Below are 24681 nucleotides of genomic sequence, written 5' to 3'. Positions count from 1 at the left end.
AGCACCAAAGAGTGCTCAGAGCCCCAGCAGGCACCTGGGGAGCCCAGGGCAGCTCAGCAGAGCAGGAGTGCCTGTGCACACCCCAGTGTGGTTACTGGGACTGGCCTGCACCACTGAGGAGCTCTGATGGGCTCTGTGCTTTAACAACCCCTGGGCTCAGAGGAAAGCAGTCCCCAGGGCTTGCAAGGATTGGCTGTTATTCCAGGGAATGCTGGAATTTTTCCTTTTTCCCACCACTGACCTGCTGGAAGCTGCAGCTCAGCCCACATACCTGTATCTCCTCCTCATACATCTTCATACTCAGGTCACTCTTGGTCCTCGACCTGCGTCCCAGAAACACTGTTGACATTTGCTGGAGGTGGGGCAAGGAGGAGGAAACACCAAAAAAGACATTCATCAGCCACTGAGCAGCTGGAACTTCAAGCATCCTTCCTGTGGACACCCATCAGCTAGTGATGAGCTCAGACCAGCCCAGGCTCCTTCTGCTGCCACCTGAGAGGCTGCAGCACCTGCCCTGTGCCCTGGTGACACAGGGGTACAATGGCCATTGTTCAAACAACCACCCCAGCTCTTCCCAGATGCATGAGACAGCAACTCTGAGACAAGAGCTCATTTTCCCAATTCAGAATGTTTTAGAATGGCAGCATAAGCAGGGCCATGGAGAAAGGAAGGATCAGGAATCAATGCCATCATGCTGCCATAATGCTCCAGGACTGTCCAAGCCCCAGGGCTCTCTGATGGCACAGGAGATCAGCAGGGGAATTATGAGAGAGTGGCTTCCTTAGAGGAAAAATAAATATGTTTTTTTTCTCCAATCAGCAGGGGTCAGGGCAGCTCTAAGGGAAGTTTTCAGGCAGCAGGGACCAGACTTTGCCAAGGCTAGGCAAGGAGCAGCTGCTGCTCTTCCAGAGCAGCAAAATTCTGTGATGCTGCAGAGTCCCTCCAGCAGCTCAGCCCTGAACACGACACAGGCAGGATCTTCTCTCTCCAGACAGACAGAGTGGCCCTGGCACACCTCCCTCTCCTGAAGGTGAGAACTCACTCTTACCCCGTATTTGTCCATCTGGAACACAATCTTCTGCAGCTGAGCTGTTTCCGTGGCAGCTGAAGTCCTCTTGTACAGCTCAATTATGCCAATCACCTCCTCCTTGGAGATCTCCTTCTCCAGAACAATGCCATTATCTTCTGGAGAGGCAAGAAACAGAAAGAAGAGGAAAAAAAAGTCACCAAGATGAGCATTGCTTCAACAGCTGCTCTGATAACCCTGGAAGGCAAAGCCTAAAGCACACAGGACCAAGCCAGAGCTCAGGTACAGGCTGTACCTGCGTTTGTGACTGCAACATGGGTATGCTCAACCCACAACAAGGCAGGGGGAACGTTAACCAGTGTCAGCAAACCTGACTCAAACTACTCTCATCAGGCTCCTTGGTATCTTAAAAAAATAAATATTGTAGCTTTTTTGTTAGCCTGTAAATGAAGAAATCAAATAATCACTTAAAAGTTTCTGCCTTTTGACCTTCACCTGCCTAAGAGAGCTTGGGAGTCCAGGGCTAGCCAATGTCCTCCACTGCTCCCTTCAAACTGGGTGCAGGAAGGATCACAAATGTTTTTCTAATTAACAGCTCCTGGGCCACACAGATTTGATCTTCTGACACTAAAACCCCAGGGGGGTGAGGCCTTCACCTGAAGGAACAGGAGAAGGGCTGTGAGCCATGAGTGTGGCTTTGGCCCTGAATTAGCAGGTCAGGAAGGGGCCTGCAGCTCCAGCCCCCCAGCTCAGGAGGAAAAGGACAGTCAGTGAGTGATGAGGGGGATGCAGAGCCCAGTGTCTGCCAGCTGCTAGAAAGGCATGTCCAAAACCAGCACAGGGTCAGCAGCCTAAGCACAACCAGAAAATGTGGGCAGAACTGGACAGGCAGTGTCTGCTGTCCTCCAGGTCATGGCAAAACAGTGCTGGCAAATCACCTTGGAGACACATCCTGCCACCAGGGAGGGTATTAGTGAGGAAGGGAAATTGGTTTAAAAAAATGATCAGTCTTCCCTTCCTGCAAGGTCCCTCGTTGAGCTTTGCTACATCACTGCTGCAATGTTTCCTAGAACCTTGCATGAAATGCACATGGACTTCCCATTTCAAAGAATTTGGATGAAATGGCTCAAGTGGTTAAGTTTGTATGTATGTGTGTACACAGATATATATAAAACCCACATAAATACACCCACCCACACTTTTTGGGGAATTCTGGGGGAGAGATGAGGGGCAGAGCAGAAAGATCAGACAGAAACATCACAAAGAACAAGCTCGAGCAAAAGAACAGCGAGCAAAAGAATTAGCTCAGGATGTCGGGTTAAAAAAAAATAAATTAAAAAAAAATCTGGTTTTTCCTGGCCCATCCCATTTTCTCCTAGAGACATGAAGTACCAGGGAGAGAAGACACAAGGCTGCAGGTCAGCCAGGCCTCAGCTCTGACCTTCTGAGTCCTGGTTCTTCCGAGTGTAGTTCATGCGGAACACGAAAGCGTCCAGGATGAAGGCCACGATGATTGTCATCACCACCATGGTCACAATGTAGAAGATCATGAAGTACAGACGGCTCCAGTGAGTGGTTTGGGATGTCACCCCTTCCTGAAGGGGAGAGGGAAGAAGTGAGCAGTGCACAAAAGGAAGGAGAGGCAGCGTTAACTGCTTATCAACAGGCACAAAGCAGCATAAACACTCTACCCAGGGACTGCTTGTGCAATGCCCAATGCCCCAACAGGTCCTTGCAGCTAAAAAAAGATGTTCCTACAGGCAAACACATAGAACATCCAAAGCTGGTGGCTTTGGACAGCAGGGTGACAAACGGGAGCACAGGGTGACTTCATTTGCCCAGCCTGTGAAGCCTGGAACGTGCCCAGCAGCATGGCAGGGGTGAAATGCCTCCCAAAAGACACCCAGCAACAAAGCCACCACGGGAAGAAAGCAGTGGTGGTGTCAAGGTGTGCCTGAGCTGGCTGTGCTGCCTGCAGGGCTCACTCACCATGATGATGTACCAGTCGTTGACCACCGTCAGCTCAAACAGAGTCACTGCACACAAGAGGGAGAAGCACACACAGGTGATTGTTTTATCCATCCTGACCTGCTTCACTGTGACTTTTACACAAAGTGTTTGACAGAGAAGAGTGACACAAGACAGCCAAGTCAAAATCCAGAGAGAATGCAGACCCTCCCCACTGCAATTCCTTCAGACAAAGGGTCAGACCCACAGAACCTGCAGCATGGCTTCATCTCTGTTTCCTGAAGAGACCAGACCTGACTCCTCAGCAGAGAGCATGGAGACCTCTGAAATCTCCAGGAGATAAGCATTCTGCTCACACATTATGAAAAATCATGGAGAGCAATCAACACATTCAAATTATTCCTCATCAGAGGGTTTAAAGAGAGGCAATGCTGCTGGTTCTTTAGAAGGGCAGAGCCTAAATGCCCTCCTTGAGCACCTCTGGTCTAACCACCAGCCAGAACAGATCTGCTGCTTCCAGCTGGCTCTGAGAGACCTCTGCTTGCCCTGCAAAGCAGTCCTGGCACAATCAGCCAGCTGGAGCTCTCCAGACAAAGAGCAGGATGCTGAGTGAGGTGCATTAGCAGGACTGCCTGGGAGAGTCCCAGGCTCACAGGAGCATTACAGCACTACAGAGCCACCCAGCTCTGCAGGAACACAGGATAATCTCTTCTAGGGACAAAAGTGCCCTTACCAAAGCTGTTCAGAATGTTGTCAAAGTTGTTGAGATAGTAATAACCTTCTTCCACAACTGTTTTGTTGCCAACTGTGTGGTTCACCCAGCGGTAGGAATCTGCGACCGTGCTTGTGCTGGTTGGAGAAAACAGGACAAAGAATCAGCAGAGACTGGAAAAGCAAGGAAAATCTAAAAAGTTGTAAGTACCAGCCCCTCTAGAAGGTGGTAAGAAGAGCAGCAATTTCTACTTCTTGGCCAATATTTTCTTTTCCTCTGGAAGAAATCTCTCCTTCAGAGCTCAGCACAAGCCCAGGGAGCACATGGAGTCTTTCTAATCATTCAGCAAATATTACACCAGAGAAACTGAGAGTTTGAGCTCCTTGGCTCACACCCTTCAAGCTTGGCATTTCCAACTGGTCTGCCATCATTACAGCTGAAAAGGGCACAGCACAGCTTAGAGTCCAGGACCAGGTGAATTGATGTTGGGTGAATTGATGTTGGGTGAATTTGTTGCTGGACAAGCAACTCTGGCATCATAGAAACAGAATGGTTTGGGTAGGAAAGGACCTTAAAGCCCATCTCATTCCACCCCCTGCATGGGCAGGGACACCTTCCACCATCCCAGGCTGCTCCAAGCCCTGTCCAACCTGGCCTTGGGCACTGCCAGGCATGGGGCAAGAGAAATGAAGTATCTCCTGGATTTTTGCCACGTGTTGCCTTAGCTACAAAACCCCATTCAGCCCCAGGCCGCTTCTCCACAGGGAAATGGAGCTGCCAGAGCTCCCTGCTGCTGGCTGAGCACCAAAAGCACTCTTGAGGGGGCTGGATTTGAGGTACTCACTTGCAGCAGTTCGGGTAGACCACGCCAGCAAAGAACTCCATGCCAACGATGGCAAAGCAATAGTAGAAGATCAGCAGGGTTAAACCCAGGCTGGAGGCAGAAACAGAAAGAGTACTGTGCTGCTGAAAAGTTTCTAAGGCAGGGAAACACAAAATCCTAGGCTGGCTGCTCTGGGAGGAACTTCCAAGGGATGGGAAGCAGCACTGGAAAGCCCAGCCCACCCTCCCTGCTGCTGTGGCTCTGCAGCTCTTGGCCTGCCCTCATTCAGGGAGTCCTTGGACAAGGAGTTTGCCACTCACTGGAGAGAGAAACCAAAGAGCAGCCTGGATCCCCTCCCAGCCTGTCCTTTCCTGTTAAATAAACATCCCTCCACAGCTCCTTCAACAAAGAACACCACACACTGTTTGTGCCCTCTCCACATCCCTGCATGCAGGGACTGTGCCAAGAGCAGGGCTCTCCAGCCAGCTCAGGCCTCCTGGCAAGGAAGCAGGGCTGAGGAGGAGCACTCAGGCACCACCATTCCACAAAAATGCTCTCAGGGGCTCTGCTGAGGACAGGGAACAGCTGGGGCCAGGGGGATTTGTGCCAGTGTTCTTCCCACAGGGGCTTTGTCTCCCAGCAAGAACTGGGATGGGAGAGAAAAACTAAAAATAACTCTTAGCTATCCTCCTACCACCAAAGCAGGAGGAGCCCAGCGTGCTGGAGTGCTGCTGCTCCAAGGAATTGGAAGAAGAACACTCCACTGGCTGAGAGGAATCAGTAACTACCCACTGAGAGATCAGAGCAGGCTGGACAGGTCCCTGCCCTGACCCAAACCCTCCCTGCCCTGGACAGGTCCCTCCCTGACCCCAAACCCTCCCTGCCCTTGGGCAGGTCCCTGCCCTGACCCCAAAACCCCCTGCCCTTGGGCAGGTCCCTGCCTGCCCCCAAAGCCCCCTGCCCTCCCCAGGAGCAGAGGTTGGTACCTGGCCATGCGAGGGAACAGCTCAAACATGGTGTCCAGCACGTTCCTGTAGCGCTTCTTCAGTTTGAACAGCCTGGAAGGAGAGGCCAGCAGTTACCCACCCCCTGCAGCTCTCCTGGTGGTGGGGGAAGAGCAGAAAGGAGAATCCCAGCTCTCTCTGCCTCACTGGTCAATGACACTGAGGTTTCCTGACACCTCTCTGTTCTAGTTCAAGCGGTCTCTGCTCACCTTCCTGCTGTCCCATCTAAATGTCTGTGACACATTCAACAGGACTGAGAGTCTCAGGGAAACAAGGCTGGCTTTTTACATGGCATGATGCATAAACAGATATTTAAAACTCCTAAACATCGTAAAAACTTACACTAGGCCTGTGTACAGGGTCAGGATTCATTCCTGCTTCCCCCAGACACAAGCTTTTCTGTGTTTCCCCCATGACCCAACAAAAATTGATGAAACAAAACTACACTGTGCCCTCTAACTTAAGATTTGGCAACCCCATTAGCCTTTACAGAGAAACACAGCTGCCAAACAGGCTTTGGCAGGGGAGGAACAGAGAAAACATTATTTTTTTTCCCCTCTTGAGTATCATGAAGTGTTCTTAAAATTCTCACTGAAGAGTTAAATTACATCAGCTTGTTTTTAATGAAACATTTCACCTCAAATCCCTTCCCCCCGTGGCTCTGGAGGTGTTTGTACCTCTGAAGGTGAGTGTACCTCAGCATGAGAGGGTTAATCAGCCCCAGCTCCCTGAACTGCACAGAGGTGACAGGCCATGGTCTTGCTCAAAGTGTGAGATGCAGTTGGAGCAGGGCAGTACTTCACCCTAGAAAGCAGCATCCTTTGAAAACTGTAATTTCTGGTAATTCAATGGAAATTATTAAACTGGCTCAGACCATCTCACCCTGACAGAAAAGCTTTTCTCTGAACAGCACCAGACAATTTAGAGGAGGTGTAAGAACCCCACGAAGGCAGACACAGGATAATCTGCCCCCAGTAAATCCCTTGATCTCTATTAGAGATCAGCTTAAGCTCCAAAGCCCAGGGTTTTCATATCCCATCCCAAGTTTTTGTTATCGCTCATTTTGATAACTCGCGCTAATCCCATTAGCCCACGCAATTCCTGTTTGCCACGGTCACACTCCCACTGAGCAATCCTTGCCCTCTCCTGCTAAGGAGCTCAGTCCCCAGTGGGACTGATGGAAAACAAGGCTGCTTTGTCCCACCTGCTCTCTGGAATCCCCCCTCCCCAGCCTTCCCCAGCTCACCTCAGCAGCTGCAGGGGTCGCAGGACCACGATGAAGTAAAAGGGCTCCATGTTGAATGCCAGTGCCATCAGCCCCAGAAATGCAAACAGGGTGACTGAGAAGTCAAAGCTGGAAAGAAAAATGAAATAAAATTCATGTAAGAGCAGTGATTTACCAGCAGTGCTTCAGCAGAGAAGAGGGGTTGGTGCTGTTCCTAACAAGAGGCACGAGGCATCCATGACAAGCTGCCTGATGGCCTCCTCTCCACAGGCTTGGCTCAGGAGTTGGTGTTTCCAACCCAAAAAGATGAATGTGCACTTACAGGTTCCAGCCTGAGGACAGGTACTCCACAGGTCCCAGCCCAGTGGTCTTCAGGAGCAGCTCCACACCATAGACTGCAACACAAGAGGATCAGGAATGAGCAGCCCCACAGGGAAGGCTCATCCCCTCGTGGATGTGTGGTGGTTTTAAAGGATTTCTGTCAAACAGGGGTTTAACAGACCCCACCCAGTGAGGTGCCAAAGAGACTTTTCCCTTCCAACACATTTCCCTGTGTACATGGAGATTTCTCTCTGGAGAAGTCTACAAAACAATCCCTGCCAGGCACACCATTGTTCTGGATGGAGGCTCTACACCCAAGGCTGAATTGTAACTTCAATTCCCTTCCCAGCTCCTCAGGAAATGACACAGCTCTGTTGGGAGGCATCAGCTTACTTGTGAGGAAGACTATGTAGCTCCATGGGACATTCCTGGAGAAGAAATTCCCTCCTGCAAGACACAAGAACAGCTTTCTCAAGTCCTCCCCTTCTTCCAATCCCCCAGCACCACAGTCAAGCAACAAGCTGTGATGTTTCCTACCTTGCAGCATGAAGGTTTCAACAAGAATCCAAATTCCATTCACAGCCACCACAGTGTCTGGAAAAGAAGGGAAAAACTCATAGCAAAACCATTCCTGGATATCCATTTCTCAGGCCAACAAAAAGAATACAACACAGACAAGTGGTAGGAGCATTGGTTCCAAGTCAATGAACAAACTGAACTCATAAATTTTGATCTTCCCCCATGTCTTTCTCCAGGCCTTTAAGAGATGCAGTGCCTTTATGTTCAAAAACAAACAAAACTATAAGAAAAAAAAAACAAAAAAGCCAACCCCATAATTACTGAGTAGAAATAATCACTTAGAAGCCAGCAGGTAGCACCAGGAGGAATCACTCTTTCTCCTCTAGAGAACAGAAGCACAGATTCCCTGTCTCAGGCAGCTCAGTTGCCAAGCAATCCCTCCAGCAGTGAGGACGCTCACAGCTCCTTGAGAGCAAAGAGAATGTGCCTCATGGCAAGGCACTTCCTCATCCAGCATCCTCAGCTGCAAGATAAACCCCCCAAGGTCTGGGAAAGCTGATCACCAACCCACCCACATGCAGCAAGCCCCACAGAGCTGGTGTGCAGTGAGCCAGGGAGCCTCTCCAGAACGAGAGCTGAGAGCCCAGGCTGGTGGTACCATGAAGCAGTTCCTTCCCTCCCCACCAAAACTCCAAAATTTGTCCAGGAACCATGGCTCAGACCACACCAAGTTTGGGAAGGACATTGAGAGATGTTTGAGTGCATCCAGAGAAGGCAACAGGGTTGGAGAGAGGCTGGGAACAAAACCCTGTGAGGAACCACTGAGGGAACTGGGGGTGTTCAACCTGGAGAAAAGGAGACTCAGGGGTGACCTTATCACTCTACAGCTCCTGAAAGGTGCCTTTGCTCAGCTAGGGCTGGGCTCTTGCTCCAGGAACTGAGAGAACCACAGGACACAGTCTTAAGATGCACCAAGGGAAATCTAGGTTGGATATTAGGAAAATTTTTTTTACAGAAAGGTGAAAAAGCTCTGGAATGGCTGCCCAGGGAGGTGGTGCAGTCACCATCCCTGGGCGTGTTTAACAAAGCCTGGATGTGGCACTGGGGACCAGGGGTGAATTGAGGGGTTGGGGCTGGGATGGACTCCGTGATCTTGAAGATCTCTTCCAACCCAGTGATTCTGTGAATTCTGTGAAAGTTCCTCCAAATTCCTTGCAGGGCTGGCAGACCCAGCACACCACAGGAGCAAGGGAGCCAAGCAGATGATTCCTACTCACACATGGTGTACTGGAACACACGGGACTTCACCAGGATGTTGATGCCTGTGTGAAGGGAAGGATGATAAAACAAATGTTTACACCATCCCCCACACCACAGACCCCTCTGTCTTTTCCCTAGAGATATTTTCCATACCAATCCTCAGCACAGAAGCTAAACAGATCAGCAGATGATTAACTTCCACTTTTTGGGAATAAGTTTAAATATCCTCAGAATTTCAACAGCAATGAAGTCCTTACCCTTAGCCCCCAAGATGCCCTGTTTGGTCTCTATGTGCTAATTCTGGGGTGGACAGAGGTAAATGCTCTGTGTTTGGAACAACAAGGAGGGCTGGGAGCATCAGCAGAGCTCTGAGGGCTCCTGTGGCAGCTGTGCTTGGGTCAGAGGGTGTCAGCTCTTCCCCAGGAGCACACACCACCCCAGAAGAGCTGCAGGTTCTTTATTCTGAATGGCTACATCCAGCCAAGGAACTTGGGACACAGGAGGTAAATTTGCAAGACATGACTCTGATGGGGGTTTCAGGCTTCTCTTTTCCCTTCCCAAACTGCTGCCTTTGACCTGAATGGGACCAGGCAGCCTAAGAGCTTTTGTGACAACCCAAATCCCACTCCACAGTCACTGCAGGAATATTTACAGGACAGAAATCCTCCCTGGAGACTCTGAATCCAAGTCCCTGGCCTCGGAGGCTCTGGATACCCAAGAAGCTGGTTAGAAAGCCTTCCCTCAGCTGTTTGCCAGGGACACAAGAGAAAGTCCCTTCTTTGTAAAGAATGCTCTTCCTGCCAGCTGAACCCATGCTGCCATGAGAAGAGCGTGTTACCTTTGAAAATAAGGAAGGCGGTCCGAGGCAGGTCATCAAACCAGTGCTCGCGGTTCCGCTTGGCCTGGAAGCAGAACAGCCACGGTCAGCAGCAGCCAGAGCCACATCCATGCCAAAAAAAGGGCAGGGATGGAGAGCCACCCTACCCCCATCAGCTGCTGCCCTCAGATTGCCTTTGTTTCTCACCCAGCTCCTCTCTAACCACTCCTTTTCTCTCCCTCCCACACACGGTTTCCTTCCTCTGCACCCAACAAACTCTTACCTTCCATTTTAAGCCAACAACTTCATAGAAATTGTAAAAATCCTTTAGACTGCAAAACAGAAGGAAACATCCGATCAGAGCCTTGAGGGTGAGCAGATCCTTAATTGTCCCTGTCAGACATCAGCAGTGGAGAGTCCCTGGAGGTGATTAACTCCTTATCAGAACTGCAGCCACAGCTGACAGGACTCAGCAGTGACCTCTTCCCAGCCTGGCCAAAGGTTCCTGATTGACAATAGCCAGAATCTCCTTTCTGTAATGCTTCAGCCCTTAAGGGAAGCTCTGACTCTGCTGAACTCCAGAGTTGTACCACTGAGAGGAAAGACCTGAGGCTCAGATGCCAACTCTAAGGGATGGAGATTGCACTGCTCTTCATGAAGAAGTCTTGGACTGGCTTAATTACTCCTACAGTCCTTTTCTAAGATCTTTGCACATTTTCTTTTCAAGGTAAAAATGAAGTTTGAAAAAGGACATGAAAGCAAAGAAACTCATAGCACATGAGTGCCTGTCTAGGTGCCCAGGGTCAGGCCTGTAACAGCTTTTATGTGTCTGGAAGTGAGGATGCTGAACTTCTCAGACTCTTACTGGTGACATCGGTGCCTAAATTTCACAACTCAGTCTTTCTCCCTGTGCCATTTTCAATACTTCTCTGTGGCACTTGACTTCAAGGAGAAACATCAGCACCAGTTTCATAGGAGAGTCACTTGGAACCTGTCTGTGGCCAGAACAAAGGAAAAGGAAGAGAAGGTCTCCTGCTCTAATTCTCTCTACTCCCTTGCTGGCTGGAGTTAGCTGCACCCACCCCCCACCAGAATGGCAATTCTCTGCCTCATAACACAGAGGATGGCAGCCCTGAAAGCACCAGCAGAACCAAATTTTAATTAACAAAACCCTGGGGGGGACAGCCAGCTGCTGGAAAAAAGCAAAACCCTGTAAAGCTGCGTGTGAGGAAATGCTCCTGCAGGCTCCAGAACTCCCCAGCTCCTGCCTCTGCTCTGCCAGGGGAGAGGGAAGCAGCTCCTGCCCGTGAGTGCCAGCAGTGCTGTATCCACCAGAGGGCACGCAGCAACCCCAGCACCTCAGCTCTCAGGGTACCCCCTCCCAGCTCCCCGCTTCCCACAAAACCCTTCCCATCCCAGAACGCTCATTCCACAGACCCAGCCATCCTCCCCAAAGCACAGCAAGCTCCCTGCTCTGGGCGCAGCAGCAGGAGCACCCTACCTGACTAAAGGGGTATTGCTCTGGTTCAGTGCTTTGAAGGTGAGATATCTCTCCCTGGCACACATCCGAGGCTTGTAGAACCGCAGCAGCCCTTCGAAGTGCTTGAAGGAAATTCCAGACGGCCTCTGGCAACAAAGGAATGCTGTCAGAAGCAGCAGCAGCAGGCAGGAATGCACAGAGGCTTTTAATTCTCACTCTGGATTTGTTTTGAGCAGGATTTCATACATATAACTGAGCCCCCTAAGCACCCTGAGCTATTACTTTAACACACCAAGCTCATCCCAGGGCAGAGATCAGAAAGCTTTTCTGACAATGGGTCCCTCCAGCAAATGCAGAACTGTTCCCTGCTGCCCCATCACCTGAAAATTGTACAACCAGACACCCCAAGCAGAGTTCAACCCCTCTTCTTGGGAAATGAGCAGGCAGCCTAACAGATCCCATCATGGCACTTTTTAAAGACCATCAGCTATGTGCACCAAACATGAACTAATCTACTACAAGTGGGTTAGTTATTTTTGGGTCTTATCTCCAACAAGTTAAGCAAGAAATTAAGCTTCCTCCTCACAGTGTTTGTCCCTGTAAAAAGCTGTTTGTAGGTGAATTCCTCCTGTTTCTGCACTGCTCACTCGTGCAGGATCTAGAGAATGGATTATATTTTCAACTGTATGACCCATCCCTCCTCTCAGCAGTGATGCCTGGTAAGCCAAACAAGTCCTCAAGTGACCCAGCCTGATTCAGAGAGAAATCAATGATCACATGCACTCCAGCACAAACCTCCCCCATTTTACCAAGCCACAACCTCACGCAGGGCTGAAATTCAGAGCACTCTGCTAACAGAGGTGAACATGAATGAAAAAAACCACCAGCCCATGGTGAGCCTGATCAGAATGAAGAGAGATAAAAGCCCTTTTTTGGGAGGTGCTGCTTCAGCAGCCAGCCCAGGGTGCTGCTGGCACAGCCTCACCTGTTTGGTGACCAGCAGCCGGTACGCGTGCTGGATGGCCGTGCGCTTGTGCAGCAGCAGGGACTTGAACTTCCTCTTCTCAATGTCATTGAAAGTGTCAAACACGACAGCCAGAAGCTGAGAAGACAGGAAAAAAAAAAAAAAAGTGTTGTTTTGACCTTTATACTCTGCAGGGTTTCAGGGAAGCAAGGAGAGGCACTGCCTGCAGCAGGAATGCTGATGGAGTCGGTGAGGTCCCACTGGCACCAGGGATCCCAAAAAGGGATCTCCAGGCTCTGATCCACTTTTTGGAGGAGGTCCAGATGTTTCTGGCCTCTCAACACTTGCTAGTGGGTTTTAAGGGCTACACAAATGCCAGCAGAAAACCATATCAAAAGGTTTAGTAAAATGCCCTGATCTGTCCCTGGAAAGCAGGGTTTGAGGGCTGCTCTCTGGATCCACCCTTCCTGGGAGCTTTGGCTAACACACAGCAAGCTAACCCTCCATCTGGGAAGGCAGTGAAATCCAACCACAAGCATCAAATCCCCACCTTGGGCTGCAGAATTCCTCATCTCCTTTGGCAAGGCCTTTTCCAGCACTCACATCCTCCCCTGGGCAGCCGTGCTCTCACTCTGCAGTGATCAGCACTGCAGTCCTGCCATCCTGAGTAATTCCATCCCCTTCAAACTGATTTACAAAGTATTTCGGGCAAGTCCAGATAATAAAATGCCATTTTATGATAAATAATTAAGACAGAGAAGGATAATAAATTTCATGCAACCGACTATGTCACTCCAAGCACGATATTAATGGGAGAGTAGTTGAAAGATGCTCATATAATTTGGTTTTCCGTGATTTAGTTCAATTCTTCGTGGTTAGACATTAAAAGAGTTCTATCTGTAGCCAAGCTGCCATTTCTAGAAGTGTTCTGCCAAAGGGTCTGAGATGATTGCAGAGCAGTTCTGGGAATGGGGAAGACTCTGCTGAGCAATGAGCTCCAAGAGCAGGCAGAGGGAAGGGAAGTGCTGCCCTGGGGACTCACCAAGTTCATGATGAAGTAGAGCTCGATGGAGAGGTACACGATGAAGAAGACACAGGACCAGGGGTTGCGGGCGTAGGACGGCATCATCACATCAGGGAAACTGCACCCCAAAGGACACAGGGGTAAGCACCAAAACCTCGTGGAACACAGCCCACTGCACAGGCAGCAGGGTATGAACTCACATCTAACGAGCTGCACATTTGTACAAAACCCGTGGAATAAAAATAAATGTGGCGAGCACATTCCTCACACAGCCCAAATGTAGCCATGATATTTTCTGAAAAATCCTTTTGCCAGGATTTCTCTCCTGAGGAGCCTCAGGAAAGAAACGTAAACAATAATTATCTGCTGCTGTGGAATGCTACAGGTGCATCTGTGACTGGTGCATGTTGGTTGTTTCTAATTAATGGCCAATCTCAGTCAGCTGGCTCGGACTCTCTGAGTCACGAGCTTTTGTTATCATTCCTCTCCTGTCCTTGCTAGCCTTCTGATGGCTCCTTTCTCTCTATTGCTTCCAGTATCGTTTTTAGTATATCATTTTAATATAATATACATCATAATGTAATAAATCAGCCTTCTGAAACATGGAGTCAAGATTCTTGTCTCTTCCCTCGTCCTGGGACCCTCCAACACAACCATACCCAAACACCAAATGGGATTTGTGGTGTGGTTAAGGGCTATGCTTTGATACTTAACAACAGCAGTACAGCCTCAGTGCAGGTGTTACCAGCTCAGATTTCTTCCATCCTTTGCTAATTTCCCAATCCCCAGGGCTCTCCCTGACAGCAGATCAATATTTACTCACTGCTGTTATCCCAATTTCCCAGCAGACAGGTGAACTGCAGCACAGGAATGGGAAGTTACTTCTCAGCTGTGAGCTGTTGGCTGACAAAGGAGCACAAACACACATTTTCCCTTCTTGGACCAAGGCCTAACAAAGCTGTTTCCCCCTTACTGCCCTCACAGTGATGAAGACATCTGAGTCCTTAGAGATAACTCTGCAGCTGAGGCCACAGTGTCCTCAAGTAAAATGAAATAGCAGCTCTTCCCATGCAGGCTGACCCTGGACATCTCCCTCTCTCAGGCAGAGGAAAGGGGTCACACATTTGGAGACAGAGCATTTCTGCAGATAAACTCTTGGCTCTGCCAGATTCCTTTGGGACAAAGGGAAAGACTGAGATAGAAGAGCATGAACTTACTTTGAAGTGGTCAAAAGCACAAAGAGATTCACCAGGCTGTTCTCTAAGGTATTGAAGTACTGAAAGAAAAAATTCCCATGACAAAATGCAAGCAGGAACTCACAGGGACATTTTGTTCTAAGAAACAACCAGTCCCCCACCCCTCTGGATACAGGCACTCCCACAATTCCCTGATGCCTTCCCTAGGGAAAAGCACTTCAGCACTTTTAAAGTTCCCTAGGAAATGGGAACTTTTAAAGTTCCCTGGGAAATGGTGTGTGAAGGGTTAAGCCAAAAGCACATTTTTATTAACACTTTCTCCCAGGCAGCCACACAGCCTGGGCAGCAGCAGGAACCAGTGGCTGCTGGACTCTGACCACAGCAGTGGAAGTGGCTGAGCTTTGCCCCAGACACCTCCTCCCCTGGGGACAGTGGCAGGTGGCTCTTTTGGCTGAATGAAGGCACCAAGAACAAGGAACAACTCTGAGAATGCTCCCTTTGGGACATCCTGTCTTGGAGGAAGTTCCTTCCACAGTCTTCCTCCCCACAGAGGGTAAAGCAGGGTGACACTGCCAGGAGCAGTTTGGTCTCACACAGAATAAACCATAAATGCACTCTAATGTTGAATTCTTAATGAAAAAAGTCAAGATACTCACTGGATCGGAGTGGTTAGGAGAAAACAAGTAAAAACCTGAAGAGGCAACAGAGAAAACAGAGGAGGAGAGAAAGGAGAAAGAACAAACAAAAATCAAGTCAGGTCAATGTCGCAGAGGGTAAAGCAGGGTGACACTGCCAGGAGCAGTTTGGTCTCACACAGAATAAACCATAAATGCACTGTAATGTTGAATTCTTAATGAAAAAAATCAAGATACTCACTGGATCGGAGTGGTTAGGAGAAAACAAGTAAAAACCTGAAGAGGCAACAGAGAAAACAGAGGAGGAGAGAAAGGAGAAAGAACAAACAAAAGTCAGGTCAATGTCAAGCAGGGGAGCAGTTCCCAAAGGGAAGGTCCCACTAACAGCAAATCCTCTCTGACACCCTGAGGATGGGAGCATCTGGCAGACCTTCTCCACAGAGATTTGCCAGTAGATGTCATTGGCATTTCACTGCTCCTTTGGAAAATAAACTTCCTGGGGATGGTTTGGGCTGTAGCAGGTACACTCCAGACACATGCCTTTGTGGGGATGCAGATTAAAGTGTCAGCATGGAAGAAGAGCTGGTGTAAGCAGAGCTTGAAAACACACACCACTGACTGTGCTCTGGAAGAGGTTAAAAGGACTTTTGTCTCAAAATTAAATACCCAGCCTTCAGATATTTTGGATGTTTTAACTCTGCCTTCCAGATGACTGCAGATGAAATGGGGTAAATGGATCTGATCAGCTTTATATTGACCCAGGCTGTTCATGTTGCTTTTGGACAATCACTGGTTAAGAGCATCACTTCTCCACCACAACTCACCCAGAATAGCAAAAATCACCATGAAGAAAAGCAGGAGGAGAAGGATGTCAATAAATGGTGGGAGGGACTGGAAGATCTGTCGCAGATTTCTGAAAAATAAGAAAACGTTAATAAACTAAAATTTGCACATTTACTCCTCCAGGTTGTCAGGGGGGAAAAAAGAAACAAAAAAACCACCACCACCACCCCACACTTGAGGGCTTTCTTCCCACTCCCTCCAAGGATTAAAAGTAGAAAGCTTGCTAAATTAGGATCATTTCCAAGCTACCCATCTGTCCTTTGCAGTCAGCTCTCAGGTACTGCAAACAACACTCATGTCACACTCTCAGTTCTCCTTCTGCAGACTGAAGACCAGCCCTGATTCACTGGGCAGTTTCCAGGCAAGCCCAGGAGCAGAGCCAGGGCAGCCACACCCTGTGCTGGTCTCTGAGGTGCTTTACACACCCAAGCCTGTGCACCACCAGCACATCCACACTTAGCTCACAGTGGAACCATCTCCAACACAAATGCCAGTGAAAGACACTGACTTCCCTGGGATGCTTGCAGGATTTTGTTGGAATGCATGAAATATAAGCCTGAGTCCCTCAGAGAGAGAAAGGAATGCAGGGATTAAATTAGAACCTTTAGAAAAAATGAAATATATTGGGCCACACAGACATGAAGTAAAATTGTAAGTTTTAGTTTTAAGTAAGTAGAAATATATCTTAAGTGCCTTAAGAGACTGTGTTAGCTAGTAAAAGCCATAAAGCCTAGTTTAAAGTTCTGTAGTGTTACCTTTCACAAAATTAATTTAGCTGCAGGCATAATGAAAACATAGCAGAAGACTGCTTGCATTTCTGGATAGAACAGACAGAACTATTTGCATGAACAGACAGAACTCCCTGTGTAGATTTTGGGTAAGAACTGACACTACTTTCACACTCTAGAATCAAGCTTGGGTAGGTGCAGGAAGAATGTTTTAGAATTGTGTTTTTAGCTGACTGGATAATTTATGAATAAAATCCCCCTGTATTGGGGTGCAAAGGGGAAGAAGAAAAGAAGGGGTAGCTGCTGCTAGCTGCTGCTCAGAACACCAGCACTCTATGCCAGGAAGCTTTTAGCACAGACTTCAACACTCTGAACTCAATCACGCGATAAACAACTTTACAACAACCAACAACAGCTCCGTCTCTTTAAAGATCCAAGACCCACACCCAACTCGACAGGATGTGAGTGCTTTCCCTCCAGCCCAGCCCCAGGAGCGAGGGCAGAGCCCCAGGCAGCCCAGCCTCACCTTCTGACAGCCCCACAGTAGCGGCAGTCCACGAGGAAGATGCAGCGCAGGGCGCGGGTGATGCGCACGTGCGACGTCTGGCGCACCAGCACCACGATGGCCTCGATGAACTGCACCAACAGCACACACGTCTGCAAGAAAGGGGGGATCAGAGGCAAAGCTCTGCTGACCACCTGTTTATCTGCACATTTGAAGGACGGGAGGTGTCCCTGAGAGTTGAGGGATCTGGCGTGCATCATCTGGCAGCTGGGACAGAGCGGCTCCGTCACCCTGCTGCAGGGCAGGCCAGTATTTCATCTGGCTCTTTGGTTCTGGGAGGTGCTAAAGGAGAAACCCTGACAATCAAGCAGATAACTCACCTTGACCATAGTCCTTTTGTGCCTGATAAAGGTTTGGAAGCCCAGCCACCTCATCTTCATGGAGAGCTCAAAGACGACCACGATTAACGCAAACAGCTCCAGGGTAGCGTGGACCTGCCACAGCACAGGGGTGGTGAGAACAGCAGCACAGCAGAGGCCACACTCCTGCCCCTCCTTTTCCAAGGAGCTCTTGGGTTTGACAGCAGTCTGAGCATGGCCTTGTGGCATGCAGGAAAACCCCAAGCCACTCTTTTACAGCTAACATAGCAGTGTTTCTCAAAATTTCTGTATCTACTGCTTTGTGCTTTTATTAAAGCCTGTGCAATTTGCCTCTAAGCAGTACCAGGCCAGAATTTCCTGAAATCCATGTCCCTTCTCGGCTTGAGCAACACAGGAAAAAACTTACTGATATATTTGAAACAAAAGGCCAAGATATCAACAACTTGAGCAAAAGCACTTTGAAAAAAGATGGAGACTGTAATTTTTTTAGTGGAACACTGGAAGGAGAGCTTCTGGGCAGAGAGAGTTTATACAGAGAAGGGTTTTCCCTTGAATTAGACATTCTGGACAATTACAGGGAAAGTCCTGATCTGTGTTCTAGGAACCAGTGGTGGTGCTGGGGTAATGGCACCAGCCCTGACAACAGCTTTGAAACCATCCCATCAAAGCCCACAGACTGCTGAGTTATCTCATGAAAAAGGAAAAACCCACCCATTTCTGTTACTGAATGAAGAACTGCACAAACTGATGACACGAAATGAGTATCACTTTCATTGTGGTCTGCCTAGATCAGATGGAAAAAGGAAGCTTTGCTGTCTGGCCTATCTGCTGTCAACCATTTACAGAACAAACCAGGTGGATTTTTTTCCTCTTAGTGCCTCCTCCTTCCTCTCTGTTTGGCCATCATTTTCCTCAAGCCCAGGTACTCACAAAGATGCCCAGGCGGAGCATGGGGACGGCGGGAGCCTCGCACAGGGACAGCAGCAGCAGCAGCAGGGCCGTGCTCAGCTCCATCAGGTAGAAAAGGTGGTTGTGTGCAAAGAGGTAGGCAGCGAGTGCTTTGGCGTTTTTGGGGTGAGTGAAGAACTTGTCATTATTTTCTCCTTCCTAGGGCAGCGGGAATAAAGAAGGGAACAGCATTAGTGACTCTTGGTACTATAAAGAGTGAAGAATGCAGATTGTTACAGGGATTAGATACAATTCCCAACAGACTATTCCATTTACAGCCTGTTGTTGATGTGTTTATTCAGGAATGGACTCTACACACACGGGACATCCCCTCCTGCTCATAACCACATTTCAGTAATGAAACTCTTTAATATCCACAAACTCCTGCTTCAGAAACCCCTGAGCCTTTCCACAATGAGGCAGAGAGCTGGGAGAGTTTGTAAAGGCAGGCAAAGAAACTTCAGCCAACATCCCAACACAAACACAGCTCTTCATTTACTTGCAACTACTTCCACATGTTTACAGACTTATTTGATTAAACTTCTCCAGGACAGAACACGAAAACACCCAGATAAGCTCCAGGGCACCTGGCTGACAGTTGTTCCTCCTTATCTTGGCCTTGCAAAATGTCTGGGAGAAAACATTGGAGCACACACAGTGTTTTCTGCTTCAGGAATGTAAGACAGACTCCATGAAAAATCAACAAGTCTCTATGCTGATTTGTCATTCCCTCTTAACTAGAAAGCTTAATTAACATTAAAAGGTCAGATACTCCATCTTAACATTTTGCCTACAACTGATTTTCAAACAGCTACATCGTGACTATTTTTACCCCTAGGATGAGACTTCATTTGGGGAGATTTTAGAGGGTTTTCATCAGAACCACCCAACAGCTTCTTCTCTTTCTCAAGCCAACAGTTTGGGCAAGGGAGCTTTTGTCACTCACAAGAAACTTGTTGCCTCTTGGGAACTGTCATAAGAGATCACTTTTCCCCAGCAGGGCCACACAGATGCACAAGAAGTGGTGAGGTTTTATTTAAATTAACATCTTCCCAGGCAGGCAATCACTGCAAGGACAGCCAAGCTATTACTATCAAAGCAGAATAGCTGTGATTGCAAAGGGATAACGAGGTCAGGGAACTCTCCTTTAGGAAGTGAAGCATTCTCCAGACTCGCTCAGGAGAGGGTTCCCAATGTTTCTCACTCACTCCAGCTCACATTGGGTTTCAGAACAAGCACTGCTGGGTCAGAGAGCCAGGCTGGAGCAGGACAGAGCCAGCCCTGCACAGAGCCCAGGCTGAGATCAGCAGGGTTGTTCCCATCCAGCCTGGCAGGACACACTTGTGGAATGACAAACAGCCTAAATCCTGCCTCCTGGGAGCCAAGCAATTCCAAACGTGCCTGGACAGCAAAGCCCTCTTACCCAGACCCAACACTTGTCTGCAGCCACTGCTCACAAAACTCTCTTTAAGTGATTCCACCTCATTTCAAGGACAGTGTCACCGTGGCCATTGGTCAATCAGCAGCAGCAATCATGCCCATCCGAAGGGCCAGGCCTGCTGTGCCCATCACCATCAGAGCTGCAGCAGCTCAATGACCCTTTGCAGAGCTGCTCAAATAATCAGGAGTTTAAAAAAAAGCCTGGGATGGAGGCTGGAGCCACCCTGCCATTGTCAGGGCTGCTCCAGCACACCACAGAGCTCAAGTGTTGTCAAGGTCCAGGCTACACTGTTTTAAAATATCTGAGAAGTGAGATTTCTCAGTCCTGTGGGGTCAGAGCACAGAGGAACAAATGGTTTCTGTCACCTTGCAGTGGCTTAAATAAAAAAAAAAAAAAAAAAAAGCCTCAACTGGGTCCAAAGCACCTCAGAACTTTGGAAGGGAACGAAGAGAAGGAAGGATGGACAGTAATGGAACCAGCAACCACTTCAGACTGGACAGCTCTGGGAGAAGCTCAGTTTTGGTGGCTAATTCCTCACACCAGATGTACAGCAACCTTGAAAAAGCAAACCTTTTGTTGCAGTAAGGATGGTGTTTCTGGTAACTGAAGTATGGGTGGGGTTTGATTCTTCGTTGTTTCAAATATTATGAATTTCCCTCCTGGGCTGATCCTGATCCCAGCATCCTTTAATCCTGTACAAACCAAGACATCTGCTATCTCTCGTGCCTCACATGACCTGCAGGACTTGACTGACACTAATTGGGCCACCCCATGGCCTAGGCAGGATTGGGACCTGCACTTCCAGGACAGCAGAGCAGTGACCATTCCCCCTGAGCGAGAGCAGAGATGAAATGACAATCTGTGACCAGCTACAGAAACCTCCACGCCAAGATGGCTGAACTGTGCACATGCTGAACCCACAGCCAGCACAGTCCTTGGGAAAGGATGGGTTTTTGTTGTTAGTTGCCCCAAGTGACTTCCAAAGCCTATCTGGAGGTGCCTCCAGCAATGCCCCACTCCCGAAGCAGAATCCCTGGCCAGGCACCCAATTTTCAGCCCCAGAACAGAAGCTGTTTGTTTCCCGTGGCCAAGAACCATTGCAGCTCCTGCAGAGCATCCTCCCCCCACGCAGCAGGGCTCACCTGGAGGTAGATGGCTGCCTCTTGGTAGTTCATCTCCCAGTTGTGGCGGGCAGAGCTCTGCTGGGCGCAGCACTCCCTGGCCGCGGGGCTGGAGGCATCACTGACCACGTCATAGCTGCCTCCATCTGCAGCAAGAAAAGGGATCAGCCATCAGGGGTGCAGCAGGAGGCTCTGGGATCACAGACAGCCAGAGCAGCTGGGAAAGTGGCAGCTGCACACTGACAAATTGACTCTTGGCAGGTAGGAGCTTTAAAGAGACGCTCGAACGCAGCTCTTGCACAGGGGAGCGCTCCTGGAAGATCATCAGAAGAGACAGCTTCCTACTCAGTGCAGCAAGCAGCTCTCCTGGCTCAGAGCTGTGTGCTGTCATGCCTGAAGCTTGCTATCAACATCACAAACCACGAGCAGGCAGGTAACAGCCAGCAGCCTCCCAGGATGGCCAGCCCAGGGAGGAGAAGAGCGTTTGCTGACGGGGCAGGAAGCTTTTGCACGTGTCCTTGGAGCAGAGGCCATGGAAGGATGGACACAGCCCCTGCCACGGGGAACCAGTGAGAGGAGAGAAGCTGTCAGTACTTTGAATAGAAAGCCCCATTTCCCCAGCACTTCAGAGTCACTAAATAACACATCAACACTTTGAGGTGCTGATAAGTACCGACACCCCTCTGATGCAAACAAACCGCAAGATGAATTTTCTGTTCACACTCCACGCATTAATTCTGAAATTTCTGTGTGCCTGTCCTTCTCACCAGCAAAACACTACAGAACAATGCCATACTGAACATTTGAAACAGATTCTGTAAATAAAGATTTTGTTTAAAAAACCCCAAAACAATTCAATTGCAAAAAAAAAAAAAACAACTCCCAAGCAGAGCTGCACATACACAGTGCCCTTGCCACAGCAGAGTTATACAGGGCATGCATGTAAACTCCAAAACAATTGCCATTTTTGCATTCTGCAGCCTCAGTGCTATTAAAACAGATAAAAACGAAGCAAGAAGACAATTACTGTACAAAAAGGGAATGTCCCTTGGTTTCTTCTTCTGGGCCTGGGGGTTTTATTTTACCTCTGACAGAGAATACTGAGCAGAGAACCCCCAGCAGTGAGACCTGCTTAGGGCCTGTGGTGGAGCTAGCCACACTCTCAGTTCTCCAGAGTTTCAAACATTTCCCACATCACGTGGCTGTTCCTGCTCTCACAAGAGACTTCCCTCCTCCAGTGCCTCATGTTCCCAAAGTGGGTACATGTAAAATTGAGCCTGCCAGCACAGCAGTGCTGATTTCCCCCTTTTTTTGTGAGCACAGGAGCTGTGGTGTGGCAGCTCGTTCTCTCTGTGTTCAAAGTTGTTATCTGCGAGTGGGCAAAAAGCACCACGAGGTTCTCTTCCCCTCTCATGACAGCCTGCTGAAGATTTGCTGTGACAAAATAATCCTGGATGAATTACTGATTCAGTCTCTCCAGAACACCCTCTGGAGTGGAGAGGGAGCCCATGCCAAAAACTCTGCAGCCGCCAAGAGAAATGGCACCATGTGCTGCTGGCAGAGGCAGGGAGTGGGAAGGAATCAGAGCCCCTTCAGCAGTGCACAGCCACAGCTGCCTCTCCCACCCCCAAATCAAATGAAGATAACATTTCTCTGGGGTTTGTGGAGACCTAAATCAAATGAAGATAACATTTCTCTGGGGTTTGTGAAGACCTTCCAGATTGCACACTCAGGTTGCTGAGCGTTCTGCAGCACGAAGCCTGTTTCTCTTCCCTGCTTCCCCCACACCCTTAAAATACCACTCAAAATCTGGACAAATGTTTGAATGAGGCCGGTTCCTCCCCCACACCCCTTGATTTAGCACAGCTCTTGGAAAAAAAAAAACCTGAATGATGGAGTTTTTATTTATCCACGGAGCTGGAATGGCAGCCTTCTGGTTTGTCTGCTTCTTAACTAAGAGATGACAGCCATATGCAAAAATCAGAAGCGTTATACAGCAAGCTCTAAAAAGTTCTTAAATGTTATTATTTAGAAAGCTTTTGCTGGGGATGTGTCTCAAAAAGACAGACACCCCCAAACTGCAGTCTGAGAGCAAAACCTTTTCACATTTGATGCTTAACAGTTACAGGAGGAGCATATCTTAATCAGAACCTGGACTTTACATTACAGAATATACAAAATTTATGAGGATCAAAACACACTGTGACCAAAACAGCAATGGTTTGTAGCATTAACCTAAACACCAACACACTGGACCTTGCCCAAAGATGCCAAAATCACCTTTAACCCTGAAGCAGCTCTTTTGCAAAAATTAGCCTCTCTGGAAAGGATCAACACTAGGAAAAGACACACCCCAGCAAAACCCAGGACAGGACCCTGCTCTGTGCTTCCCACAGGAGAGCTGTCCCAGCTCTGAGACCAAGGCTGCAAATACAAAACAGCACCCAGGGATGCAAATCAGAACCAAAAAACAGCTCTAGAAATCAAGATGCTTTCCTGCTGTCTAAACCAGGCACAGACAACAGAAAATGCACTCAAGTGTTCCGGTGGGGAGCTGCATTTTGTGGATCAGCTCCTTCCCCATCAGGTACCAGAAGGTTGATCTAGCATCCCTGAGGCAACAGCATCATCTGGGTCATAAATAATAATAAAAATAATAATAAATTTGAAGAGCAGCCCTCTGACTGTGTGCTTGGCAGCCCTCCAGCGAGCTAATTTCCTCAGCTGCTCCCATGATAACAATGACACAGACTAATGCAAGCTCGGCTCCGCTCGTGCTGCACAACATCCCCGACGGCGTTTACCATCAGTATGGAGCTCAATGAGATAGGAGGATCTCTCCACAGGGCTCCCGGGATCCTCGAGGTAGATGGCAGGCAGCTCTCTCCACTGCATGGCAGCCGCTGGCGCTCGCAGCTCCTGCCTCCCTTCCCAAAGCCGCTCCTCGGGGGAAAGCTCCGCACAAAAGACTCTGCTCTGCTGCCTGCAGAAGTGAGCGGCTTCTCCCCTCCCCTCTGAGGAAGGTGGCTCAGACCTCAGCGAGATCCCTTCCCTGGGTGTTTCCCGGGGTGAGATTTTGGAAGGTTGAGCTGCAGGACGAGGAGCTGCCAGGCACCAGCGTGCTGGCGAAGCGGGGATTCGTGTGCTGCGCTCTCGTGTTTTGGCATTTAGCACAACTTGCTCACGATGAGCTAACGGGAGAGGAGTCAAAGTGCTGAGCAGGCACAGCAAGGAATCTCCAGCACGAAAAAGAAAACAGATATTTTGTGAAGTTTGCAGCGCAAGGGGCACGCCAAAGGAAGAGAACTGAGCCGGTCACAGATGGCAAAGCTTCCTTCCTTACACTTGTGTAACTTATCCCAGTTGTTCCCTGAAAACAGAGAGGCAGGGAGGGAGGGGAAAAAAGAAAAGAGGGGGGGGAAAGAGGGAAAAAAAAAAAAAAAGGAAAAGCAAAACCAGCTGGCTGCTTACACAAGGCATCCGGAACGAGACTGCCGGGACTCCAGCATTTCCATTCAGTGCAGCCGAGCATGCTCCTGTGTAAATAGTTTCCATATGTCATCATTACAATAAAAAACAAAAAAACAAGGAAGAAAGAGAAGGAGCATAAACTTTCCAGAGCCCAAACCTCTCCCTCTGCAAAACAAATTCCCTGCTTAGGGGGAGGAAAAACTCTCCATGGGCCGGGAGCAAACAAACTGCTCTCATTCGGAGGAGCTCATGCAGCCATGGGGGATCTC

General features: G+C 49.0%; 1 protein-coding gene across 3 annotated transcripts in view; it reads right to left on the bottom strand.

The window, feature by feature from the left end:
* TPCN1 (two pore segment channel 1) overlaps positions 1-24681 on the bottom strand; it is a 41755-nt gene that overhangs the window by 3377 nt on the left and 13697 nt on the right. Inside the window, exons 1-25 of one of the 3 annotated variants that reach the window (XM_039726036.1) lie at positions 23746-24197; positions 20963-21087; positions 18362-18538; positions 17432-17545; positions 17073-17203; positions 15800-15888; positions 15217-15251; positions 14362-14420; positions 13163-13262; positions 12142-12258; positions 11178-11302; positions 9960-10008; positions 9698-9761; positions 8877-8921; positions 7618-7674; positions 7474-7527; positions 7082-7154; positions 6781-6888; positions 5517-5588; positions 4552-4641; positions 3729-3844; positions 3017-3063; positions 2469-2622; positions 1049-1185; positions 272-352 (exon numbers count right to left, since the gene is read on the bottom strand). In XM_039726036.1, the coding sequence (XP_039581970.1) occupies positions 272-352; positions 1049-1185; positions 2469-2622; positions 3017-3063; positions 3729-3844; positions 4552-4641; positions 5517-5588; positions 6781-6888; positions 7082-7154; positions 7474-7527; positions 7618-7674; positions 8877-8921; positions 9698-9761; positions 9960-10008; positions 11178-11302; positions 12142-12258; positions 13163-13262; positions 14362-14420; positions 15217-15251; positions 15800-15888; positions 17073-17203; positions 17432-17545; positions 18362-18538; positions 20963-21087; positions 23746-23836 (2310 nt within the window). In that variant the 5' untranslated portion in view covers positions 23837-24197. Of the gene's footprint in view, positions 1-271; positions 353-1048; positions 1186-2468; positions 2623-3016; positions 3064-3728; positions 3845-4551; positions 4642-5516; positions 5589-6780; positions 6889-7081; positions 7155-7473; positions 7528-7617; positions 7675-8876; positions 8922-9697; positions 9762-9959; positions 10009-11177; positions 11303-12141; positions 12259-13162; positions 13263-14361; positions 14421-14996; positions 15032-15216; positions 15252-15799; positions 15889-17072; positions 17204-17431; positions 17546-18361; positions 18539-20962; positions 21088-23745; positions 24198-24681 lie in introns of those variants that run through there. The other 2 variants (XM_039726035.1, XM_039726034.1) reach the window with 2 other exon arrangements.

This window comes from Passer montanus, unplaced genomic scaffold, assembly GCF_014805655.1.
Source record: "Passer montanus isolate IOZ18808 unplaced genomic scaffold, ASM1480565v1 scaffold57, whole genome shotgun sequence".
NCBI classification, from domain to species: domain Eukaryota; kingdom Metazoa; phylum Chordata; class Aves; order Passeriformes; family Passeridae; genus Passer; species Passer montanus.
Note: the sequence above shows the minus strand (reverse complement) of the source record. Positions and strands in the feature narration are given on the sequence as shown.